The sequence below is a fragment of the Fringilla coelebs genome, assembly GCF_963513975.1.
Source record: "Fringilla coelebs genome assembly, chromosome: Z".
In the NCBI taxonomy this organism is placed as follows: Eukaryota; Metazoa; Chordata; class Aves; order Passeriformes; family Fringillidae; genus Fringilla; species Fringilla coelebs.
The window spans coordinates 70805396-70831563 of record NC_140031.1 but is presented as its reverse complement, the minus strand read 5'-3'; the positions used below and the strand labels follow the sequence as shown (position 1 = coordinate 70831563).

Here is a 26168-nt window from a genome sequence, read left to right as displayed (position 1 = left end):
TGCTCAGTGTAGTGGGAAAAAAAGGATGCTCCAATTCCTTTTCACCATCCAATGGAATAACAAAATACTATTACAAAAAACAAAAATTGGGAGTTTTCTTATAACTCATTTTATGGCTTAACTTTTACATCTATTTGTGTTCTTCCACAGTTACTTCCAGTGTGAATCTGTGCCATTCCAGACCTTAGCAACAGTCAGGTAAGATGCACAAGTCCTTTCCTGCTACCAATGTGCTTTTTATATAGAGGACTGTTGGAGAAAAAAGGGCAGAATTAGGCTTAGCCTACCTTCATTTGTATTTAATATAATCATCACTCAAAGTCTCCTTGTTTTCGTGATCCCTAATGATTTTAAATTGCAGGTGATAATTATAATGCTTTAAAAAAATGTTATTTTTAATAAACCATTTAAATTTCTGGCAAAGCAATTTTCTTTTCTGCATATAAACAAAGACTTAAGAGCATTTTCTTCCTAGAACAACTTGAAAATCAGTCCCCAAATTAGAACTCAATATGAAAAAGTGGTACAACTGTTGGAAAACAAGGGATCTTAGTAATCAGCAACAATGCCCTTTTTTTAGTTTAAATACTTTAATGAAAGTCTAAAGTGAATAGGGGAGTGTAAAATATGTATGCAAATATATATGTGTATGTGTGTTGGGAATTAATCAACTTAGGTCCCTCAGTAGCCTAATCTGGGACTAAAGAATTCATTCTTTACAAGAAAGAAAGACTTTTGTCATTAGTCTCTGCTATGCTTATGAGTCATAATGAAATAAGCCTTGTGAAACTTTTGTAAGTAATAGAGGGATTATGGAATTATATTGTGTCAGAACTAGATTTTGTTTTGTGTAGTTCCTTCTAAGGTGAAACATGGAAGAGAACAAAGAACTCCACAGGTGAACCAGGTTTTCAAGCTTTTTTTTCCCACTTATTTATCTGAAATGCAAGTATCACTAAAATGAAAATGTATGGGGGTGTTTTAGGGCATTTGTTCTGATATACTGAATTATTGAAGTGTCTTAACAACAAATTTCTTTTTAAATGAAATCATATTTCTAATACAGTGAACACCTAACTTTCAGTAGTACCCAAGAAAACAATTCCACTCTGACAAGGTGCAATCAGGAGGAAATTTTATGTAACACTGCAAGTAATAAATAAATTATGCATAGCAAGACTAAATTCAGAATAAGTATACTGTGAACAAAATACATTAGAATAATTGAAGAAAGAATTAATTACAGAGTTAGGATATAAACAGTAATGCATCTCAGGCAGAAGCAAACAACAAAATTGAAGGAAAGATAATTGTGGGCCAAGTTTGTTCAAGAGAAACAACACTTACAGGTGGGCAAATTCATCTGATCTCACAGGATGACAGTTTACTTGCAGAGAACCAGCACAAGCTTTTTTCATGTTAGATCCTACCAGCAAGGATGGCATTAGATATACTGTTTGTACGTATGGCTTGAGCCCTGGACAGAAGTGCATTTTACTGAGGGAACTAGCTCCCTCTACATCTTCCTGATATATTGTAGAATTGCAATTCTACAGCCACTCAAGCAAAGGATGTTTTTCACAAACAGCAAAATTCGAATAATTTCTATAAATCTTGAAGTGGCAGAAATTCACTAATACATAAGCCTGTAACTGTGAGGAAATTTCCTAAGAAAGGTAATTTGCAAAACTACTAGGGAGGCATTACCCAGTCTTAGCGTAAGTAAGCAGCATATCTGGTAAACTGAAACCTCACAGCAGAAAATTTATCTTGGCATCACAAGATAATTGACACCTGCATTAATTATGTTGTGAACTCTTAAAGCACCACACCAAATTCCCTTGCACTTCCAATATGTAACCAAACACAACACACGTAAGCAGTTAACTTACCATCCTGACTAAAAACTCAACCTCGGCTACGTAACATTCTCTATAAACACATTTACAGATACAAACTGTTATTCTGCATATAGGAAACTATGATGCAGGAATCTTATTTCTACATGTGATCTGAAATGAAATTAAAAGTGGGCATCTCTTCTGGTTAAATGTCTAAGTGCAAAGGAGATGGCTGTGGAACCAGAGAGTGAATACACTTGGGTAATTTGGTATCAAAAAGGTCCTTGGAGTTTTAAACGTATGGAGAAAGTCATGCTTTACATTAACTGACACTTCACTTCTGATTCACAGCTTCATCCAAATCACACATCTCATCAAGAACAAAGCTGTCACACAGGTGGATCCAACTTTGCAAGGCATTACAGTAGATGTAGGAAGTTATATTTAGGTGGAAGTCTACATGTGATTTTTAGTGATGCTCTTATGGTTGTTTGTACTATTTCATGAGAGCTAGACGGGAAAGACATTTGGGAGGCATCTGATAACTGCAGTAACTGTACAACTTCTTTGTATGAAGAGTCCACCTAAACATTTTCCAGATCATTCCTACAATACTGACCTCATTTAGAAAGGGAGATGTTACCTCCCTCTTCAAGCCTCTTCTAGGAAAGCAATAATTGCAATTAATCTCTTCACTGGGAGGATTTACTGCATTGAATTTAACATTGCAAATCTAAAAAAGTCTCCCAGAAGTTTACATGTGGTAGACATTTTGGGGGGGGGGGTGGGGTGGGGGGGTGTATTTTTGATGAAGAAATGTATCTTTTCCACATCCATATACTGATATAATACTTCTGAAGTTAGTTGTCAGAATTTCCAGGATTAAGGATTTACCTGAATATAAGGTATTTAAATGCAAAGCACTAGAGGCCATTAGGCAAAAATTCAGTAAAAAAAGCCCCAAAAACCCCGAACCAAAAAAACCCAAAAAAACCCCAACTTCAATTTGCTTTTGCTGGATCAAAATGGGTGAAGGTCTGAAACTTGGCACATAGGCTTAAAATTGCTTGTAATGGCTCAATCCAATATTATAAAGTAAATTATCCCAACCTCTTTCAACCAGCTCTAGCTGTTTTATTTACTTTTTTGCTGGCTCAGGTGGCACTTGTCCAACTATGCACTGAGCAAATTCAGCATATCCAAGCAGCACTAATCCTACTAACCCCATAAGGGGAGAAGGTAAGAGGTGAGCAAGTGAATGGTCATCTAAGAGCCAGGATTCATAGCCAGAAGCATGGAATGGAGAAGAAAACCTCTTTGAACAGCACATGCCATTTCTTCAGTTTTAGAAATAATATGGATTGTTATCCTTAAGAAGAAAGTGGAAGCAAACACAGTTATCTTTGTTGGTAATATCAACTTCTATTAAGGGGACCAAGGGGATGGACAGCTATGAAATACTCCAAAGTAGACATCAAATAATTCAGTTTTCAGATTATCAGGCAAAGGTTATGCAGTTTTGTGGCCTATTGGTAAACTTCAAAAAAATGCCTCATTAATTTGTGCATAAGCTGGTCTCTCTGGTACAGCTTATGTAATTTACTGAGGAAAAAAGGAAAGTACATCCCTAGGACAACATGACTCACTCTGAAACTGTCCCTTTTATCTCCCTCCTCCTTTACCAAAGACAGTGCAGCAAACTTCCCAAAGCCATCAAAGGTATTTGTCTATATTGAAGAATACTACAGCTTACTGACATTTATAGCATAAACTATACTTGTATTCTGCAGCCAAATCCTACTTGAAACAATACTCCAGTCTCATCCAGAAACTATGGCAAGGCTTTCAATTTTTAAGCTGTCATATCTGAGAGAGCTGTGAGTATTATCTTTAATCTTTTAGGAGAAAATATTCTCAATAGAGAACTGCACATGAAAAATAGAAATAGATTAATTCCCCTTTAAAGACTGCAATATTTAGTCAGAAGAGCTTACACAGAAATTGAGCAGTAACCTTAACTGTGGCACACTGCAAGAAACTAAAATGGAAGCACATTTTAAAAAGTGAACTAATTACAAATTGCGGGGAGGTCAGATCTCTGCTTTTCACACTAAGAGGACAAAGCTAGAAGACAGTCTGAAATGAGCTTTATGAGTTATTTTTCAGTATAAACTGATTTTTAAGTTCGGTATGCACTAGATATGATAAGCTAATTAAGGACAAATAAAGGTCTGAGCACAAGTCACAAAAAATTCTACCAAAATTGGTAGAAAGAAAGGCAGTGCATCCCAGAAGAACAGTAAATTAAGTCTTGGTTTCCTTAGCTCCTTGCTATTCTTTGTTTTGCCTTGACAGAAATAAGGTCCTCTTACCTGCTGTGGCAACTTCATACAGATAAAACCAAGGAACGAGAGGTTATCTTTAGCAGCATAAATCAAATCTGACTATTGTGGCTCTGACATCATTAACAAAATCCAAGACCAAATATACTTATTGCAACCATTTTTTGTATCTTTGATTTTATATTTCTGGGATCTGTTTTCTAGTTAGGCTTAAAGAATATAACTTTATATCCCCATCATAAATCAAACATCATGGATGTCTTTAAATATTCTGAAAGGCTCTTAGTGGATACTAAGTATTTTAGATAAAGAATCAGAGAAATGTATATCTGGAAGAGATTTCAAAAGATCACCCATCTCTGCACACAGGCAATATGAAATATACTACAGTCCATCCCTATGAGATGTTTCATAAACCTCTTCTTAAAACTTCTATAATGGAAATTTAACAACTCCCATGGGAAGCATATTTTAGTGTATCACTACCCTTATAGTTGGAAAGTTTCTCTAGCTTGTCCTTGCTACAAATATAGGATTACTTAAGTGGATACTGAGAGAAACTTTCCAATTATAATGATCATGAAGTATCCCCAAGTCTATATCAAGAAGCCACTATAATTTTCAAAGACATTCTGGTGTTTGATACGCACACAGTTATTTATAGTTTCACGTTATCTTCTGATTAAAAAAACTGATTTCAGTTGTTTTTCAGTAACAGAACTGAAACCAGAATTTCTTTTCTGAGACTGAGTTTACCTTTAATTCTTTAATTGACAGGACAAATATGTAATGCCGGTGTTAAACAACTATTCTGGATTACGTTGTATATTTTTGTATTAGTTGTTAAAAGCCCAGCACAAAATAATGATAAAAAAGAAAAAAAATCAAAACATTTACAAGAAAAGTGGTCTTTCATTTAAAACTCAAGGATGGAGTTCCATATTCTACTCCAGCAGGAAGTCCTGACTTTAAACACATGATATAATCTGTTTCTATCTCATCTTTAAAAGGACACTAAATATTCATTCATATTAGAAGTTTAATGAAGATACTTATATGCAAAATATTTCAAATGCTAACATGAGGAATGCTGCTTCTTAACAGGTTCACAAGGTGATACATGAACATGGTATGTCTCTAAGAAAATGTGACAGGAAGCAAAGAACAAAAGAGCAAGTAAGAGACCACTTCTGCCAAACAGGTATTTTTGGTACTGGCTTCTATGTAAATTGACTTCTGTCTGCTGATAGTGTCTTGTGTTCCTAAAACAGTGCATGATTTATAATGAATTCAATTGATTCATTTCAGTATCAGAAGTACAAAAGCCACAGAAGTGATACACTCTGCAACTGCGTTAAAGCTACCATAAAGGTAAATTGCTCTATTTCAGGGCTTCCTGAAATCAGGGCATTCTGACATATTAGTTATTTAGAAAGCTACCTTTAGAACAATCCAGTTGAGATACAACAAAACTGATATACCATTTCATTTCATGGTTTGTTTAAACATGCACAGAATGGTTAATGTTCTGTTCTCTCACATTACTACTTTGAAGTAATCCTCATTTAAATTCAGACTATATTTATATTTTTAAAGCACGAATCTGGTTTTTTTCAGTATTGTTCTAGCACAATCTATATTTGCACCAAAAAGGCTCGAGGCAGCAAATGTCATGTTTTGCATAAAATTCTTTTTCTACTATGGTAACAAATTTCTTGCTGCCATGGGATTCTTGTGATATTCTTCCCTTCATAATTTTTTAAAAAATAAATAAATAAAAAAGCCCCAACCCACAGAGCGCAAATAGAAGCAAAATTTCATCTTATAGTCATTATTTCACATTCTACATTATATCCCCAATCAAAAAATGTTTTGTTTTACAAATATTATTTGTATAGATACAATATTGTTTCAGGCTTGCAGTCGTGAGAACAATTATACTGCGTGGCTACTGGAAATACCCTGCCTTTAGCCTTGTTATGCACCTGAGATGTGTGAAACTGTTTCAATTACAACTATATTACAGAAGACTAGGGCCTGATCCTGCAAATGTTAAAAGCATCCTACAACAGCCATTTGCCAATGATAAGGAAGAACAGATATTGGAGGTGCAGGATTATCCCAAATCAGGCCTAAGTGTTAAGTGCATACAACCACATAATATGGTGACATCTCAAAGCAAAATCCTGTATTTTTATGTAATGCAGAAGTAACACACACAACTTACATATAGTAATAATTTATTCTGAAATGTTCATTTTAGTCTCTGTTGAGACATCACCCACGTCTCATTAATAAAAGAGCAGCCATCTCACCTCAAATACCAGAATATACAACAAGTTACAGCATAGCAAAAAAATTCTACCTACTTTAAGATAAAATCTAATTCAGGTAAAATAATTTTGTTCAAGGTTTTACAGTTACACAGTTGTTTTTTTGTTGTTTTTTTTTTCTTTTTCAGAGCACAAAGAAAGTGTAAATTGTTACACCATAACTATCTATGCACATTATGTGACCACAGAAATGTTAATCATTACTTCATAAAATGAACCATCAGTTCCATTCATGCAGAAAAGCAGGCTAGGAAAGCTTGTTCAGCGGAAACCATATTACTGTGAATTTCACAGCCACATGATTAATTATTGGGTTAGATGAACTCACAAATACTAAACATGAGTATATTTTTTTGCATAAATAATACCAATTCTTCCCTGATGTAGTTTAGTTGGTCTGTAATCTAGAAATTATTGGTAAAGCAATATGACTGCATCATTTCTATTGTGCTATTCTATGATTTCAATGACAAGCAATATTTAAAGGATAATGGGATGAGATGCATGTTAAACATGGGAATACATGTTAAACATACTGTACAAATACACTTGCTTTAGCAATTTTATTCCAAACTGTCAATCAGGTATTCCTGCAAAATATCACCAGTGGAGACAAAGTATACTATCAAATATGGCTTCCAGAACAAGGACCATCTAACAAGAATCAAAGCTATTTACAACAAATAAAAACAAAACAAACAAACAAACAAAAAAAATCAATCCCCATTTTTTTTTGTTTCATTTGAAACAAAGTTTCTAAGTAGCTGCTGTATATAATACATCAGTTTGTTTTTTTTGTTGTTGTTGTACTTAAACAGAAGTTACCAGGTAAGAGCCAGAGTGACGTTTAGGGCTTTGTGTTCCACTGGAGTCAGTGTTTTCAGACTTGGTGTCACGTTTCTTGGTGCTGTTATTCACCGGGGTTGGTATCTGTGAGGGCCGAGCAGAACTATTGTCCACGCTGCTCTTCCTGCGGCTTGGGTTGTAGTTGAAAGGTGTCACCCTTGCTGCCACAGCACCGATGGGGGAGCTGTGCTTGCTTGAGCTACTGGAACTGAATGGAGTACGCTCGCTAACAGTACTTTCGTTAATTTCTGGTGCAGGAACGGGATTATTCTGCAGAGGCTTTGTTTCAGTGCCTTTCTTGTCTGGACTGTCTATCTGAAAGAAAGAGTTCAGACGGTTTTCTAAGCCAACGGTACGAACAGGAACACCTCCATTCCCTGGGGTTTGCTTTTCTTGAATCTCTTTAGGATCTTTACCATTCACACCCCCTTTCTCTGAAATACTGTCAATAACAGGGGGAGTATTTCCAGTTGGGGACCTTCCAGATCGAGGGTTGTTAATTGGGCAGTCCTCTATCCTCACCCACACATCCTCTGTCTTAGAGACAGCTGGAGCCATCTGATAGATGAGGGTTTTGGAATCAGAGCCATTTGTGGCACCTGAAGAAGAATGCTGAGGATCATTCATTATCTGAGGAATTTCATTTTCTTTTATTTTTCTCCAAGTACCTTTTGCTGGTGCTTGGCTTTCTTTACTTTGCTTGTGTCCAGGGAGAGAACCTCCATGCTGCTTTTCATCTTCACTTTTTGCCTTTTCACTGGATTCCGAAGAAGCTGAGAGGATTGAGGAGGAACTTCCAGTTCTCCGCCAAGTGCTTACACGAGGAAGTGATGAGGAATGCTTACTGTGCTCGCGCTTCCATGTTCCTGATCTGTTGATCAGCAGCCTAGATGGACTCTCAGAATGGGAACGAGCTATGTCATGACGCTTTGCTGGTCTCCCATCATATTCTATAGTAGGGCTCTGATTAGGGGCTAATTTTCGCCAACCACTACTCTGGGCAGGTGAATGAGTGGATAAAGACATATCAGGAAGAGAAGGACTTAAAACTGGGGTCTGTAGTTGGGACCTTGTGGGAGAATCTGGCCTGGAAGGTGACAGAGATTCAAATGAAGCTGACTCTTCTAATTTCCGTCTCAGAGTTGGGCTCGGAGCCTCTTTAATAAAAGTTGACTGACGAACGAGAACAGGTCTCTCAGATCTGTCAGATTCACTTCCACTAGACTTTGTGGATGGCATTCTGGATAGGTCAGTCTTTTTGTTTGATCCACCAGTGCTGAGAGTTTGGTTTAACCCCTTTGAAGCAGATTCACTTCGTGGAATGCTACTGGTACTCTTAGGTAAGGCAGTTTGCTTTGTAAGGTTTTGCTGGCTCATCTGCCTGCCTGGTGGTGTGTATGACATTCTACCTGAACTTGAGGATTTAGTTGAAGCTGTGCTAGGAGATGATGTTCTTGGCAACTGTGACAGTTTGTTGGGAGGACTGATACCATTTCTTCCTGGGGAAATGGAGTTTCGTCCAGGAGACTGCAGAGGCCTACTTAATGGCTGCTGTTGAGGTCTAGAAGGAGTGGAGTCTCTAGATCCTGATCTAGAAGGTCCTTTACTTGATCCACTCTGGTTCAAGCCTGATGGCTGCCTAGTCACAGGAGCTGGCTCAGGTTTCACTGATGATTTGGCTCCTCTTGGAGAGCTAGTCAAACTTTGGCCTTCACTGGGACTCTTGGAATTCATGTTTTTGAGTGGGGGTCCTTTTTTAGAAACAGGACTAGTACTTGAAGAACTATTTCGAACTCCTGGAATATGGATCATTGTTCTACCACGTGAAATTGAAGGCACACTTGTCTGTTGTGGTTGCTTCAAACTTGAAACTTCTGAATTAGAGCGTGCTTTTCCTGTGATCATACTTTTATACACTTTCTTCCCTCCTTTGATTCCTCTACTTTCTGATTCTACTTTTTTAGACTCCAGTGTACTCTTCTCTCCTGGTTTAATAATTCTCGGACCTTTATTACTAGTGAAAGGTTTTTCTTCTTGGTCTGGGGTAAGATGAAATGGTGACCCTAGAGAAATACCAGATTTTAATGAAAGGATAGAGTCAGAGTCTGATGAAGCTTGTCTAGACAGCGATGCAGCAGCTGCAGCTTGATGCAAGCTACTAACTATAGAATTTGCACCTTCTTGTATAGCTTTCCAGTCAAAGTTTTCTGAATCAGGTGAAAAACCATGTTCTGAATCTGGCCTCTGTATCTCTCTTAAATCCAGTGTTAAATCTTCTGCTAGTATACCACCTGTGTTTCTGGAATTATTTTTTTCACCATCACTCTTCATTCTTGAGGGCTTTTTCTTTTTAGGCATAGCAGAACTAATGCATTCCTGCAGAAGATCATCTTCTGAGTCAATGCTAAGAGAACTCAGAGAGCTGTTTCTAGAGAAGCACACAGGAGTATCTTCAACATGAAATGATTTGGGTGCATAACCAGAAGTCTGTGGTCTGTTGGATTCTACCTGTGGCTCGGGAGCCTCAGGACGTTTTGCAGGTTCCCCTTCTTTGTTGTTATTGTTTTCTTGATCAATATCACTGAGGGAGCTAAGAGAGGAATTGCGAGAAAAACAAACAGGTGTGTTTTCTATAGCAAAATTCTGCATTTTCTCATCTGTAGCTGCTCCTCTGTCTGGAATATCTTTAGTTGACTGAGAGAAAGTTTTTGTCTGGCTTCTGCCCGCTGGGTGTTTTTGACAAACTTGTGTCCTGTTACTTGGCTGCTGATTTGAAGACTGTTCTGCATTAGAGCACTCTTTACTTTCAATTTCCTTTCCTTCTTTTCCTTTTCTTAATTCTGCCTTCTCCCTTGAAAGGTCAACATCATCATCATCAAAATCTAAAGAACTCAGGGAATCATTCCGTGAAAAACAGTAAGGAGTTCCCTCAATAGGTGTATAATGATGAGGGGAATCAAATGCAAAGCTTCCTCTTACACGCTCTTCATTATTTGGCAATTTGTCATGAAACTCTCTTGAATTATTTTTAAGGTTCTGTTTATTTGCATCTCTGTTCTCTGGATAGCCTCTTTCATTACTAGCATTGCTTTTGGGTTCTATGCTTTTTCGCACACGTGCTCTGTATTCATTGTTTTGGGAAACAGGCTTTACTGGTGATGTTGGCTTCTTTTTCTCACCTTCTGGTTGGTTTTTATTACTTGGAGATGAAGATGCTTGTTGAATTTGATCCATTATCTTCTTAACTCTGAAAGGTTTGTGACTTTTTCCTTTTGGCATAGCTGAATTAATGCACTCAGCCAGAATATCACCCTCTTCTGTTTTGTCGTCATCCAGGCCAAGGGGAGTCACCGCTGAGCTTTTTGCTCTCTGAGAATCATCAGTACTTCTGCCTTCTGTAGGAATGGTGTCCCGCTTTTCGAACTCCCCTGACTCTGCTCCCACACCCACATTGTCTGCATTGGCCAGCTCACTTGGCGGGGATTCTATTGTCAGGTCACTCAGAGATGTAGCTGTTGAAAAATTTATTGGTGTACCCTCAACACAATATACCCGTGGCATATCATCTCCTGGTGTAAAAGTCACGTGCTTTTGTGATTGCAGTCTGCTTTGTGAAGGCAAAAGTTTGTAAACTGGCAACTGGCTGGGCTTTCTGGCTACAGGAGGAGGTATTTTTGGAGCAGATGCTTGAGAAGGCTTTTTGGCTTTACGTGAAGACTTTGTTGGCATTGCAGAAATAATACACGCTTCCAGTATTTCAATATCATCATCAGAATCATCCAGAATGTCTTTTTCTGCTTCAGCTGGCTTCTCTGGTTTCTTCTCCTGATTATCCTTTGTATCATCTGACTGTTCAGGTTCTGCTTCGTTTCCGTGCTCGTTTTCATGAACTGGAGGCATAATTCTTAACTCCGCATCCTTCTGTATAAATGGCTCATCAAGGCTCAGAGCACTCAGGCTAGAAGAGCAAGAAAACCCATCTGGTGTGCTTTCTGTGGCAAAATGTAATAGTGTATCAGCATCTGGCAGTACCTGAACTCTTTGAACAGCTGCATTTACAGCTGCCTGTCTAGGACCAGGCTCTCTCTTCTCTGTAGTGGTTGCTTTTCCTTTAGGTACCTCTCTTTTAACTTGAACTCCTTGAGCAGGTGGTGGTGTTTTACTTCTGCTTGGAGGCATTGTTTGTCCAGGGCTGTCTGGAAGGTCACTGGGACTTATAATACCACTTACTATTCCACTGCAAGGCTCACTTTGAACTGAACTGGCAATTGAACGGCTTTCAAAACTATCCAGGGAACTTACAGACGTACATCTGCTGAACATGAGTGGTGTTTCCTGTACATAATGTTCTGGTGGGCTTTTAGGAGTTTGGGCACCACTCTTTGAGGGAGATTTGGCACCTGAAGAAAATTCAACAGCTTTATGTCTAGAGGAATCAGAAGGAGACAAGCTAGAAGTCTGAAGTCTAGTGGATTTTGTTCTGATGTGTTGTGCTGTTGATGTGATTTCACTTGCTGCACCTTCTGTAGGTAGAGCCCCACTGTTCTCCTTCAGTTCTGCAATCTGCAGTGTGTTATTGGCATCTGTGCCACGTGCAGATTGATCACGTCCTATTTCATCTTCAGCTGACGACAAGGATGACAATGAGCTACACCTTGAAAAACATATTGGGGTATCTTCCACACAGTAAGTTTGTATAGTTTCCTGATTAATAGAGGGAGTCTTACAGGAGGCGTTCTTCTGTGCATGACCACTTCTGCTCTGTGAAGAGCTTGGGTGAAGCTGGTTCTGCCTCTTAGAACCAGCTGAGGGGGCTGATGTGCTTCCACTGCTTGAGGGAATATGGTCAGTTTTATTGAGTTGCACTGAAGAAGTCTTTGGAAAAGTAAAAGATGGCTTCTGAGAAGGTGCTGGAACTTCTGTTGAATATTTTAAACTATAATCAATAGGCTGATCAACATGATGTTCCTCTTCATTGTACTTTATGCTGTAATTAGTTGGTCTGTCTTCCTCTTCATGTTGTTCCTCCTCAGAATAACGTTCACTATAGTTGGTTGGCTTATCATCATCATAATCATCAACCTGGCACAAGGACTGGTTTACTTTCTGATTCATTCCAAGAGTTGGGCCTACTCTGTTCTGATCTGAGCCACTAGATCCTCTTGATCTAAAGGAAGAAACACACTCCTGCTGTCCAAAAGGTGTCTGATATTTCATGTGTTTATCCTCTCCACTTTCAGTATACACAGGGTAGGCTGCATTTTGGTTCCTTGACTGTCTTTGCTCATTTTGTTTCATTTCATCTTCTATTATATGCTTAGGCCTTGCCCATCTTTCATTCTGGGAGGGACTTTGCCTTCCAGAATTTAACTGCTCATCTGAGTATTTAAGACTATAATTAATAGGAGTGTCTAGTTCTCCATCATTATCATCCATGTGATTTGCACTATGAATCTTGTGTGCCAAGTCAGCTGGATATTGGCCATAACTACAGAATTTGCTTTCATCATCTTCAGAGTAAGACTCAATGGAAGGTTTCATTTGGCCTCTTTTACCATAGCCATCACTGCTGCTGACACTATTTAAACTATCATTTGAAGCTCTTTTGTATTCCATTTTTGTATAAGGCACAGGACATGTCCTGTTTGAGTTCTCGGATTTTGGAAAGTATGTATTTGAGTGAGCATGGGCAGAGGCTGATCTCCTCTGGGCATTTCTGTCTTCTGTCAAACAGTGTATTTCAGAAGTGGAACCAGAACTTCTGTCTTCCTGTGGAATGTGCATGCTTGTTACTTCTTCCATAACTTTGGCAATCTGAGCTGCAGCAGTAGAAATCTGCATTCCTATTCTCTTGGAGGAATTTCCAGTACTGTCTGCAGCTTGATGATAGGTATTTAAACCTACTGTTCGATCCCTTTCAACACTCCTGTCTTTCTCAGACCGAGAATTTTCTGCGTTTCCTCTACTGGAAGAGGAGGAGCCAGGCAATACTGTAGTATTTACAGTATATGGTGAGAGCACAGTCATACTGCCAGCATTAAAGCTCTCTGACCTGCACACCCCATCATCGTGGCGACTGGCATCCAGGACATACTCACTGTATATATTTTGCTTATGTCTCTGCTTATTGCGGTGAGATGCTTTCGGGCTTAAGTTATCAATGTTGTCAAAAGTCTCTGATAAATGCTGAGCATCTAATTCTGCTTCTAGTGCCTTTTGCTTTCTGACATGGAGGGATGGGAGGCTTGATCCTGGAGACATAATGTTGGCATCTTTGTACTTTGCTGGCCTGTTTGCCATGAGGTTCCGTAGAGCTGCAGCACTACCCATGGCTATCATTTTGTGTTTTGAGTGAATCAAGTTTTTCAGCATGCTCACGGCTCCCATGTCCCACAGCGCCTCCTGATCCTTTGCATTTCGAGCAGAGAGATTCCACAGGGTCCCACATGCATTACTAACTATTGTCAAACTGTGTGACTTCAAGTGTTGTAACAAGGTCTGTAAGCAGCTGTTCTCTCGCAAGATTTGCCTGGTGTTGAGTAATTGAAAACAAACATCCGTAAGTGGCATTTCAAAAGGATATGAGACAAAGCAAAACAGAAATCTATTATTCTAGAAATTAGTTTTACCCTTCCAAAAGATAATTAAGAATTCTCCTGTGCAAATAACTTGTATTTCCACTAGCTTTTTTCTGAATACTAACAAAATCCTATTACAAATACAAACAGTTAAGAGTTTAGTACAGTTCACCATTAGCAAGCAGCAGCTCTTAATCTGTTTGCACATTCCTGTTATGTAAGTGAAATACCCACTTTATCAAATGTACAACAAATTACTTGTTTTTAATTACTATACTTAATGCATGCATTCATATTAAGGCTTGGTCATAGAAACTGTCTAATAAATATACATGTGGAACCACTAAAAATTGTCAGAAGTGTACCCACCTATGGTCCTCATTAGTAGCAATTAGGCTAGAAACATTTCTTAGTATTCCTCCTCCACTTTCTATGATGGCTAAAGTGTTTGTTTGGCTCCGGTATGTCAGTGTGCCGACCAGAAATGCAAGAGCACCATCAACAGCACATATGTCAGCTTTGTTCCCAGTGCAGTGAGCTGACAAATTCCATAAGGCACTCAGAACGCTTTTCAGGGTGGATTCCTAGGAAAACAGCAACATGACAGGAGAAGTTTTCAGCTATTGACCTTAAGCTCTCAGAAACACATTAAGTTAGCTTCAAGGAGCTGTGTACATTCCAATTCTGCTTTCTGGGATGGTAAGGTGGGTGCGGGCAGCAGTGCACATGTATTTTGTTCAGTTTGCTCCTTCCTTCAGCCATGGATTTGGTACTGTCTGCCCCAGAGGTATATGTGCCTCAATACTTGTTTGCTGCCACAATGATAGAAAGGGCTTGAAGACCAGTTGGCAGCAGTCTCTGGGATGGAATATACTCTCATCTACACACCAAAGAAGTTGTAGATACCTACTAACTAACTGAAAAGAGCTTTTATTAAATGACAAATTTATAAAAAAGACTATTTTACCAGCACAGCTCATGAAACTGAAAAGCAAAAGCAGGCACCCCTCATAAATAAAATCAGATCAATACTAGTTTTGAGGTTCCATTGCTCCATTGTGATCTGCTGCTATGTTAAATCAAACTCCTCTTCCAGGCAAATTACCTGAGCCACATCAACTGTTTCAGCAACTGTTGTTATCAAAAATGGTCAATGGTCATATTAGTGTTTTGTGTAAAATAAATGCAATTTTTAAAAAATTCAATTTAATCACTTCTAGAAGATACCTTCTTAACTTCTAAAGCACATTCCATCAATGCTTTCACACTTCCAACTTCTCTTAGAGTCTTTTTACTGTTTACATCTGCTCGCCAGGACAAGTTCCTCAATACGCTTGCAATGACCTGCAAAATGAGAAAGAAAAATAACATATTTCAAGATAGGTACATTTTTAGCAGGTTATCAGACTTTCCTCCTGGACTTATCAAATACTATGTTAATTAACAGTGGTTATGTTCAGTTACTGAACAAAAATTTGCTAACACCCGCTTTTTGTTGTATTGTCTGCTAGACTGGTCTAATGGTTCAGCATCAAGTTTGATCAAAGGTACTGGCTTTTGTGTGTTGGTACTTAAAACAGAGATTGGAAATCAGGTTGCCTGTTTCCCACACTAGTAGAAAATTTGTAGATAGATTTTCTTCTCTATTCTTATGTCTGTTTTAGTTATATCATCTCAGAGAAGAGATTTATATTATGTTTTTCTCAATTTTTCCACTTAGAAAATAAAACAATATCGCTTTCCTGTCTCTCATATGGTATGTTTATTTTGATGTTTATAGAACTCTTCAAAGCATTTTAAAAATACACTATGCCTTTTACAAGCAGAATAGTTATTTCCAGAAGATGTCCTGGTACTTCACAGCAGTTAGACTGAGACAGGTTGTCACTGTAGTGGGCAGTCATTACACATTAAACTCCATCCATTCATGAGCAGCTGTAAGCATGTGTATCCCTCATGAAATCAATTTGATAGAAAACTTTTGCTTATGGGTGTTCTCACTGTCAGAGAAGTGCATACACTTTTCAGGTTATGTGGTGAATGCTCCCTTGCTCACCCCCCCAGTGGAGCACAGGGAGCCAGTGGCACATGGAAGGGCCCGGGAACACCCAGCCCTGGCTGCTGCCAAGGAGCTGCCAGCCCCTCAGAGCCCACCTCAACACAGCCAGAGCAACACAGGAGCCCAAAGCCAGGTGGGAACTGTTCCCTCTCCAGGCTCTTCCCAGAACTCTCCCAGGGAACCCACCACCCCATGGCATGGCTGTGACACTCAGGGAAGTCAAAGGGAGCAGCTGTCTGCCCATTTTGGACTGGGCATGTGGGACACTGTGGGATCCAGGGGAAGAGCATTCTGGAACTGTAGAACACTTATTGTGGGATGGCAGGACCCAAAGGTTTCAAATGCAGGAAAACAGATGGACTGAGGTGATCTTTCAGCACAGCAAAGCACAGGGGACAGAAAGGCACAGTGACATCTGAACAGCTGATTGGCTGATACAGTTGTGTGGACATGCCTTTTGAGCACACTCAGTCCCATATTCTTACTAAATCCCATTTAGACCTTGTCCTGAGTAGAGGACTTCCTGCTCTGTGTGTGTGTGTGTGTGTGTGCGTGTGTGGTGTCTAGGTGCCAGTGGCTGGAGACATCCCAGAGGTCAGAGGGCCCATGGGGCTGTGACCCTCTCTTCAAGAATACTTAATATCTGTCCTAATACCACATCACAGAGTTTATCCAATAATCTCTATTGTAATTCTAATATTTTTCTCAATTTTAACTAGTGAGCTCCTCCTGTTAAGGAGAGAATATTTTGTTAACAGCATTTTAAGAGATAAGGTCAATTTTATTTAAAATTGCTCTTTTGTCTGATGATTCACTAAGACTGCAAGGAAAAAGGGGGTTTTATTTTAAAAACCTGTTCCACTTTGTATGCAATAAGCATTAGTTAAAGTTGATTATAATTTAACATTTAATAATTTTACACAAGTTCCAACAGTTCTGCTCTCTCAGCTCTGAGGATTACCCTAAGCACTTCCTGAAGGCTTTATTTCAGGCAGTTTTCCTTACACAGCAGGACCCATTAGAACAGAGAGTAACACATCAGGGTCATAAAAAAAGATTTGCAGCCCTTGCATTATGATTTAAAAAGAAACCAAACCACAAAAAAAAAAATCCCAGAACATGATCCCAAGGATAAGAATGTTTTACAAAAAGAATGTACTTCCTAATTAATGAAATAAATATGAAAAAAATTTTCATCAAAGTTAAGGCAGATAAGACAACAAAAGAAGTATTTTATCTCAAAAGAGCATTACCTGCTGTAAGTCTTCGCTTTCAGATTTCAGCTGGGCTACAAGAGCTCTCATGCAGCCCTTCATGGAACATAACGTAGCCTGTTAGGAATTGGGAGAAAAAGTAAGTGAGCAGTGTTAAACTGCAGGTTAGATGGCTGCTTCTGCACAATGTTTTGATATTTTAAGCAAATCATATCTAAGTTCAATAAAAACTTAGTAAATATGTTGTCAACAATAAATACTTGGTTTACAACTACTAAAAATTTCAGCATAGCTATCAGTTTAAATACATAAGTGGCAAAATTTTGCTAAAATTTTGTATTTTTTACAGCACTTCTAGGACATGATCTGGATCTTTACTACCTTGGAAGCCTTCTTTCCTTTGCACCAGATAAAAACCCCTGTGAGCCAGTTGCTACCTACTGCCTAGTGAGAGAACAAATCCCGACTTCTCTGAAGTCTGTTATTTCCATTTACTGCTGAAATGTCCTCCCTCTAGAACAGAAGGGTAAGTCTTGATTATTGAGTTATTTTAAGATCCACAGGCTGGCAAATCTATTGGAAGTTTCTAGCGTTTAAAAGAAATGTCCTTGTCAGCAAATAGTGGAACCAAGTTTCCCTTATAATGATCGAAGTAGTGCCCAGTTTGATCCAGATATACTCCATATATTTAAAAGCAAGCTCTATACTGAAGAGGTTGGAAAAATTTAATTAGACAGTAATAGTACTGTTAAATAACTGAAAACTACAGAAAACGACCCAATTACAAATTTTAATTCAAAATTCTCAGAAAGAATCAGTTACTATAAAATTACTGTGTGCTGTACTAACCTAGTTCTCATTTAAAAAGCAGGTCAATAGATAAAATCCTTGCTTGCAGTGACAAAAGTGATTTGAGAGCCAATACCATAATTGTATGATGCAACATGCTGTTTGTTGTGCTTTCTGTCAGCAACAGGATGGAATGAGAGAGGTATATAAACTCAACTGCCTTGCGTTTAAACTCAATATCCTATCCTGAAGATTTTAACCACTTATGAGCTGAAATTACTTCAAGTTTACAGTTCTGCTCTCACCTTGTTTGCCACATCTCCAAAAGTCAGGTTTGTCAGAGCCATGCCAGCATACCTCCTTAGGGTAACACTATAGTGATCATTTGTGAGTCCATACATTTCACAATCCACTTGCAGCAGTTCAGCAATGGCCTGCAAACCTCCTTTAAAAAGATTCAGGTAAGAAAAAAAGTCATAGCTGTACTCTAATGTTGTGCAGAGAGGACATATGTAGCAAGGAACAAATTGCATTTTTATGTACAGAAGAAACCTCAAACGTCTGAAAACCACAATGCTCAGAAAGACATAAGAATTGCTAAAATTGCATGCATGGAATTTACTGAGCACAGACTAAAAAAATTCAGGCTGTCAAATAAGAACAAATGCAGGATGAAAAAACCCCACTAAAACACCCATCAAAAAAACACCCATCCCAGAAAGTAGTCTCAATTTTAAATTAAGTCCAGTACTTGCGAAATTGCAAATATTTCAACAATAATATTACTCTTCAGAAATTCACAATTCATGCCAGAAAAAACAGTAACTGACATAATAATTTATCCACTGGGAAATGGTGTAGTTAATTTCAACTGCTTTCATTTCAGCACTTAGGGGGCAACAACTGACACAAATGAATTGTTGTTAATAGAGCTTAAACTGTTAGTAAAAAAAAGCCATATATGCAGTGACATGCACAAGGAGTGCCATGGCTTCTAGCAAGCTTCTCAAGTCTGATCTTACCAAGCTCATTCATTGCATGTCTGTGTTCTTCATCGAATGAAAGTTTCATCAAAACACACACTGCAGGACAAATCTGATGATCCACTGGAGCAGGCACTGATCCAGAAACAGGTAACAATTAGTACCTTCCAGGTGATTTTGTCTAGATCATAAGTTCTCCAGAGCAAATCTAATCTTAAAAATAAACCAGCTGCAGTTTTGGTCAGGTCTATATCTTCTCAGTAATCCATGAACACACAATTAGTTAAGACTATTACTAAACAAAGTAAATATATTTGATGCTTGAAAACAAATTAGGGAGAATTCTGAATGCATGTGCTGAGCTAGAAACACGACTTGCAGTGCAAAAAATATTACCTTGTTACTCTTAGAAATTAATAATATTTATGAAACCAATCAATATAGTCAAATATTCTGGTGGCAATATATAATATTCTGTTTCCTTGGGTGCTATATCCTTATGAATGGTTAATTAAACCTTCTGCTTCATAACATACAAGTTTTTAAGTTCATACTTTTGTGAGCTAGGTTCTGGATAATGCAGAAATGGTACTGATACAGCTTGTGCAGAGGCCACTTCTGCTGAACTGCAGCAGGCAAAAGGCAGCCCTGATTTCAGTCACACACCTGCCATGGACACCTACAGGCTACACTCATGGGATGCCCTCAATTCAGAGGAGCTCAAAGGTAACTCTAACCTTAAATCTTTTTTTCTAACTGTTCCCTGAGAAAAATCCTATTAATTTACACTTCTCACATATAACATTATAAACAGCAGTTCATTTTGATGGATGGAGATTACATAATTGGTTCTCTCTGCCCCTCTCCCAAATGGAAAGTGCTATCTTCTAAACATCTGCATGAGGAGCAATTTGGGATTGTTTATCCATAAAAATGTAAAACAGAATGAGTATATATTCAGTATTACAAATATAAACCACTAGAATTACTATCTGGAAAGCACACCGAAGTCCAAGATATAAATAAAAAGCTTGTAAATAGGGTATCATATCTGTGACACAGACTATTTCCCAAGAGTAGCTGAACTTAAATAAAGAAGAAACCACGCACACATATATATGCATATAAGAAAACTTGCATACATTCAACAAGAAGTCAGATTAAAGCTGTAATTTCTGTAAATTCACTCTTTCAATATATCCTCAAAATATTTTTATATGGCTTGCAGAACCTACTTGGGTTTTTGTCTTGGTCCATGCCTTGTTCATGTGCCTCCTGCCATTCCCAACACGTTTCACAGTAAGCACGGATCTGCTCCAAGAGATGGAGCACACGGATTTCCCGTCTGCCTCGCTTATCATCGGGCTGGGAGTGAATGATGTTGTGCAGCGCTGCGCTGGCTCTGGCACGGGCCTCTTTACTACCACGGGAGTTTCCTAACAACACAGAGTCCTTATCGTTGCCATGTAAAAGCTGGATGAGGAGAGGAAGACATCCAGACTGACGCATGGCTATGCAGCTGTCCTGGGAGCTAGACATTGCTAGCAATGTTCTTGACATGTCATCTTTATCATGAGTACCAAGCATTGATAACAATGAATACACCATTTCCACCTGCAGGTCAAATGATTTTAAAAATACAGTTACGTTTTAAAAACACACATCAAATTGAAACGCAATTTGAATGGTACATATGAGCAAAAACTCCCTTATTTAATGGTGAAAAAAATGGTGCTATTTAAATGTAATTAAACATTATTACTACTTCAGCATTCATAATCTTAATAAATTCCACTTAGTGGTTAAATGGCTGGAAGTAGGTAGCTGTGTGTAACTGTATTAATCTACAAAACCAATAGCAAAGACTTCCATATTTCCATAATACAAAAAGATTAAACAAACATATAATGAAAGTGTTTCATTTTGAGAAACCAAAATACCTTGAAAATGAAATCTTTCTTTAAAAAGGTATGCTCTGTGTGAATTAATTACACTTTATTTGTAGTCTAAAGTTTTCCTTTAAAATACCTCAAATTATATTTTTTGTTAATCTTAAAAATTGATAATTTTTTTGTTATGATCAATGACTTTTATATGGACCAGATTATTTTCAGCAAATGCAAAACTAAAGAGTTAAATTAATACTTTTTCAAGTTTATAGGGAAAAAAAACAGTAAAGCAAACAAATGCTTATTTAGAATGTACAAAATACTGAGCATTTGTCAAATTAACTCATGCCATGAAAACCCAGCATTACCCATTTAACTTGTAGTAACCCACTTTTTAAAATTAAAAATAGTGATTTTTGAGTTATTCCCTTGGCTTTTGTGTAATATTGTGGTCAAGGCATTATTTGTTTGTACTCCCACTCTTCAGTAACTGCTTTCAATTAAGAAATGCATTTGATTCTTCTAGTCAACTTTTAGCAGAGTAACAGGATGTAGAGGATGATCTTAGATACTATACTAGCTAAAAACTCCAAACTCATAAAGCCAAGATAAACAGGAACATTCAAACTCAAAGCACAACATAAAGAAACTATCAAAGGGAATTATAAAGTAGCAGCATGTGTGTTTCTCTAGAATAGAGTAATTAAGGAAGAAATGAGACTTTGAACTGTTAGACAAATTTTGATAATTACTCTGGTTACCCTATCATGAATGATTTCATTTGGTGTCTTCATTGACAATTCCAATATGCCTGAAGATTAATACACATTCAAAAAAAATGAACAGCAGCAGGCAGACTAAACAGCAAGTCTGGTAACATGGACTTCTCTAAACCCTACAGAGTTGCTGACGCAATACAAATCTTAGAGCTTGTGAAACTGTATGGTCATGTGGCAAAACCCATTGAAATGGGAGCCACTTCTATGACAATCTAGCATCTCAATTTGGAGATCTTGTCTTGGGGAAACCCCCAATGTAGCATTTAAACAAAGCCTTTGATTCTTAAAGGAGAGTGAATTTAATTTGCATTATGTGTATCTCTTTGCAGATGTTTCAACTGGCAGCTATAACCCAGCGTTACTTGGATTTGGAAGGTTAAGTTTTTGACAGAGAACAAAGCTGAAGAAGCCACCAAATCAGGCCTCCACGTTGCAGCTCATGTATTATAGGAAAAACAAACAAAAAAAAAATCTATTTGTTTCTCTTGTTTACACAGACTGCCCACAGACTCATCTCTTTTTGCACCTGTAAATGTACTCCTCCATTTAGAATATCTACCATTTTCCTTTTTAAGGCATTAATATTAATAATTTCCTACCCCAGAGTAGTTAAACCTGTGTCTTTGTCTGTATCTTTCCACACTCACTCCTGTTCCTGCCTTCAGGGCTTTCCCACTGTTTGTAACTTTGTGGAGTTCTATAGTTTGCAGTGAAAACTGGCAGACAGACAGCTGATATCACCTCCACTTAGGATGTGCATACAGCGTGGGACTGAAATGACAACACTGTAACACTGTTTTAAGGCCCAAAATCCTTAACACTATGCAAAATTAATAGGTCCACCTTCCCAGAGGACTATTCTCAGCACAGCACCCACAGTATCCACACTGTTGCTGATTCCAGAGGCAGTATGAGATCCAGTGGCTCATGAATTTGCCTTTTTCTTCCCCTCTCTTTTCATGCTGCATAGGTATTTTTTAGTGCAGTCTTCTATCTGCTAATGCTGTGAAGAGCTTAAATAGATTTTTTTGGTCTGCTTAATTTCTTGGCAACCGTGTCTGTTTTGTGGATTTGGACTCTGCAAAAGTATTTGAAGAAATGCTCTTCAAAAGGTTAATTTTCATCATGGATTATAAAGCAACATCACAAGGTTTTTTGATATCCCAGTAGCTTCTAGGAATTGCTTCTTCCTTACTGTAACAACTCTTAACTCATCATCAACAAGTTTAAAAAAAAAGATTTCTATACACATATTTTCAAAATTGAAAAAATATATTAAAATTTTAACTTAATAAAAATTACTATGTATGGGCAAGACTGTTCAGATAATATTAGTATTACTGGCAGAAACAATGAGGTTATTGTATTAGTAAAAATGTAGCATTAGCGACCTGTGGTTTGTAATCTTCGGTTACCTTGGTACCCAGATGACTTGTCAGTCTGCGAGGAACAGAATAGTTACTACTAGAGCTCATAACACTGGCTGTCTCATGGTCCACTCGAGCAGCAGAACCCTACAGATTTAAACAACAACTCATATAAAACAAAGTCTGAGAGACAGAACAACATTGGCTAAGTCAGTTTCAGCATTGGATGATGCAGTTGTGCTGACAGCAATGAACTGCCAACCTGCTTCTCTTAGGTACTCTCTGCCCTGACACAACACAGAGGTCGCTGTTAAACCTGGTTTTATTAACCCTTTTTCCTGAGATTCAGTCTCAATAGTACTGTATTTTCAACTGAATGGATTTAATTACTGTTTTCACCACGAAGAAATGGATTTTGGAACACACTGAATAATAATTTCGATGGAGTGAAAAAAACAGACTCCACTTTTATGTCAGATTTTGTAGTGCACTGGAGTAGGTATCCAAGAACCCACCAGTAACAAGAGACTGATCTGGGCAATGAATAACTCTGCTTGAATTTGTCTATTTCAAAAGCAAATCATAAGTGGTTTAGTGAAAACTATAGAATAATGCTGACAATACTTGATGTAGTTTTCCTAGAATCTAGGTATGCTCCTACCTGTATTAGCAAGACTCAATTATTAGCATCTTTGTCTTATTTTAATTAATTTAATGTATTTACATTTTTCCTTTTTCTGCCACTTTTTATTCACTCATATTCTTCTTTATTTGCTGTTGTTTTCCATCTGTGATGTTTCTCTTACTCTTACTTATCACTCCCTTCCCATCTGCTCTGGGAAATTAAAAATATATTTGTTTAAAGAACACTTTGAGTATCAATAACTATTTTCCTGAGGTAGCCATCAGTTTTAATTTGATCCTCTAAAAAAGCTAAAATGAGTTAATGGAAATATCAGCCTAATTTGCAAAACATTTTCAAATTATGGGGATCAATAAATATAATTATTTTTTCTCAGTAAAATTTGGTAACACACTGAAGAAAATTCCACGGAAGACACTTTGAAATAATGTCTATTTCTTCTATGTGCTCCATAAAGAAAGAGGAATTTTGCAGTTCATACAGTTCAACATCTTAAACATGAAGCTGAGAGAGACTTGTAAGTACATGATAGGAATAACTTAATGAAGTGTTTGTATAGACAGAAAAGAATCTAGTTATACTGGAATATTTAAACACATTAACATTATTATACTAATTTCATTTCCACATTTGAATCCAGAAAATGTGATACATGTTCCAGAAGTATTTTATGCTACAAGAGTAAAACTGGAATTATTTATATTAACACCATTTATTCCAATCTATATTTCCTATGTAAACAAACCCGTAATTTCTCTGTTTACTACAGGGAAAAAATCAGAATCTAAAAGCTTAGGAAAAAAAAATCACACTACATTTTCTCCATAATTCACTTAAATAATGTTCAGTGCTATAGTGAAGTACATGGGAAGTATTCCCATATAGTATATGTGATGTATATGGAAATGAATTCCCAGAATTTTACACCCTGCAGTCCCTTCATATTTCCTCGAACTACCTTCAGAAGACTATAGGTTCAACATAATGTACGTATCAAAATTATCCATTATTAAGCTCAGTGTGATTATTTCATCCAAAAAGGTAAAAAATGACATAAGTCTGGGGCACTATCTATTAAAATTCACCATGGCATAGACAGAAATAGCAACCTCAGTTCAGGTAGCCAGTTCCCTCAGGGCCATCACATGGCTCTGCTGCCTGCTACCAGGATGCTCAGCTGAAGTGTAACTACATTTCTAACTGGCTTGTAAAGAGTAATGCCAAGGAACTAATGTCAGGTGAGCAGTCATTTACGCAAGAAAATGGGAAATGACAACAAAATGTTATGTAGACCCCTCCTGTGTAGGACCTTCTCCTTCAAAATCTTTTCCTGTCTACTTCATCTTGTTTCCAGCTTTTATACTTCAGTATCTTTCACTCATTGTTTTACCTTGCTATTTACCATGCCAGCTGAGTAATTTTCCCTGTTTTGTGACATATTTTCTTAACAAGATGGACAATCTCAACAAACTCCTTTACAGAACTCACAAAATGAAGCTATAAACAAATAACTACTTCAGCGGGAAAGTAGTGAGTGCAATGGAAAAGAAAAGACAGCTGAAAGATGGTGCTGAAAAGGACACACTTGAAAAGTGAAAAATCCTGGATTCAATTAACACTGACTACAAAACCAATTAGAACAAAATAAATTGGTGAAAACTTTTTTTTCACTCCACTGAATGGTGATTGCTCTAAGTGTACTGAGCTGGTTTATCAGAAATAAACGTTATGTCCAATCCATTAAACCTTCTCCGTCTGGAGTTGCACTGAAAGCAAATAATCCCCAGATGGCTGTTTAAAACCAGATACAGTGCCCTGGCTCTGTCCCCCACAAGGAGGAAGGAATAGCCATGTTTTATACATTTTTACAAGGCAAAGGTCAAAATTGCACAAATCCTCAACATTAAGGCCTCAACTGAATTATGAACGGATCTTCCATTTGCATAAGTCTGCAAAGACATGACAATCCCTTCTTCCTTCCTTCTCTGTAAAATACATTGTCCAGAAAAAACTCCTAATTCATTCTCTGAAGATGGATGATAGAGCAACAATGCATCAATTATTTAAATACATTATGCTTTCAGCCCAAAAGCAGCAGTGAACTATTTTCTTCCCAAACAATAAAGCTGTCATAAGAATTAAGAGTCAGAACCACAATAAGATATGGATGATAGAATTTAATTCCAAATAGTGATCAAATGTATTTCAAAAGGAAAATTATGGGCTGTGCTTAATGTTTAATCAAGTGATATATTCAAGCCAAACCAAAATTCTTCTGATAAATCTTCTACAAGACACTTTCGGAAATATTTAAATAATTTTACTTCCCTGGAGTAACAAAAATATCCTGTATATTAATTCAGCTATTAAATCTGTAGTGTGAAGTTTTAAAAACCCAAATTACGAGTCAGAATGTCTAAGTTACAGTTGGAAATCATGAAAGAAAATAATCATAGTAAACAAATGAAAGTATTTTTAGCCAGAGAGAGTAGTAATAAATATTGA

The 26168-nt window shown here is 37.5% G+C and overlaps 1 protein-coding gene across 4 annotated transcripts in view; it reads right to left on the bottom strand.

Annotated features, from left to right (window-relative positions):
- Positions 1 to 1118: 1118 nt before the first annotated feature.
- Positions 1119 to 26168, bottom strand: part of APC (APC regulator of WNT signaling pathway) — a 93741-nt gene continuing 68691 nt past the window's right edge. For 2 of the 4 annotated variants that reach the window (XM_084225435.1, XM_084225437.1), the window contains 8 exons: positions 23045 to 23167; positions 20221 to 20599; positions 19025 to 19120; positions 18308 to 18447; positions 17253 to 17330; positions 15168 to 15284; positions 14310 to 14524; positions 1119 to 13891 (listed from right to left, as the gene is read on the bottom strand). In XM_084225435.1, the coding sequence (XP_084081561.1) occupies positions 7327 to 13891; positions 14310 to 14524; positions 15168 to 15284; positions 17253 to 17330; positions 18308 to 18447; positions 19025 to 19120; positions 20221 to 20599; positions 23045 to 23167 (7713 nt within the window). In that variant the 3' untranslated portion in view covers positions 1119 to 7326. The remainder of the gene's footprint in view (positions 13892 to 14309; positions 14525 to 15167; positions 15285 to 17252; positions 17331 to 18307; positions 18448 to 19024; positions 19121 to 20220; positions 20600 to 23044; positions 23168 to 26168) is intronic. The other 2 variants (XM_084225438.1, XM_084225436.1) reach the window with 2 other exon arrangements.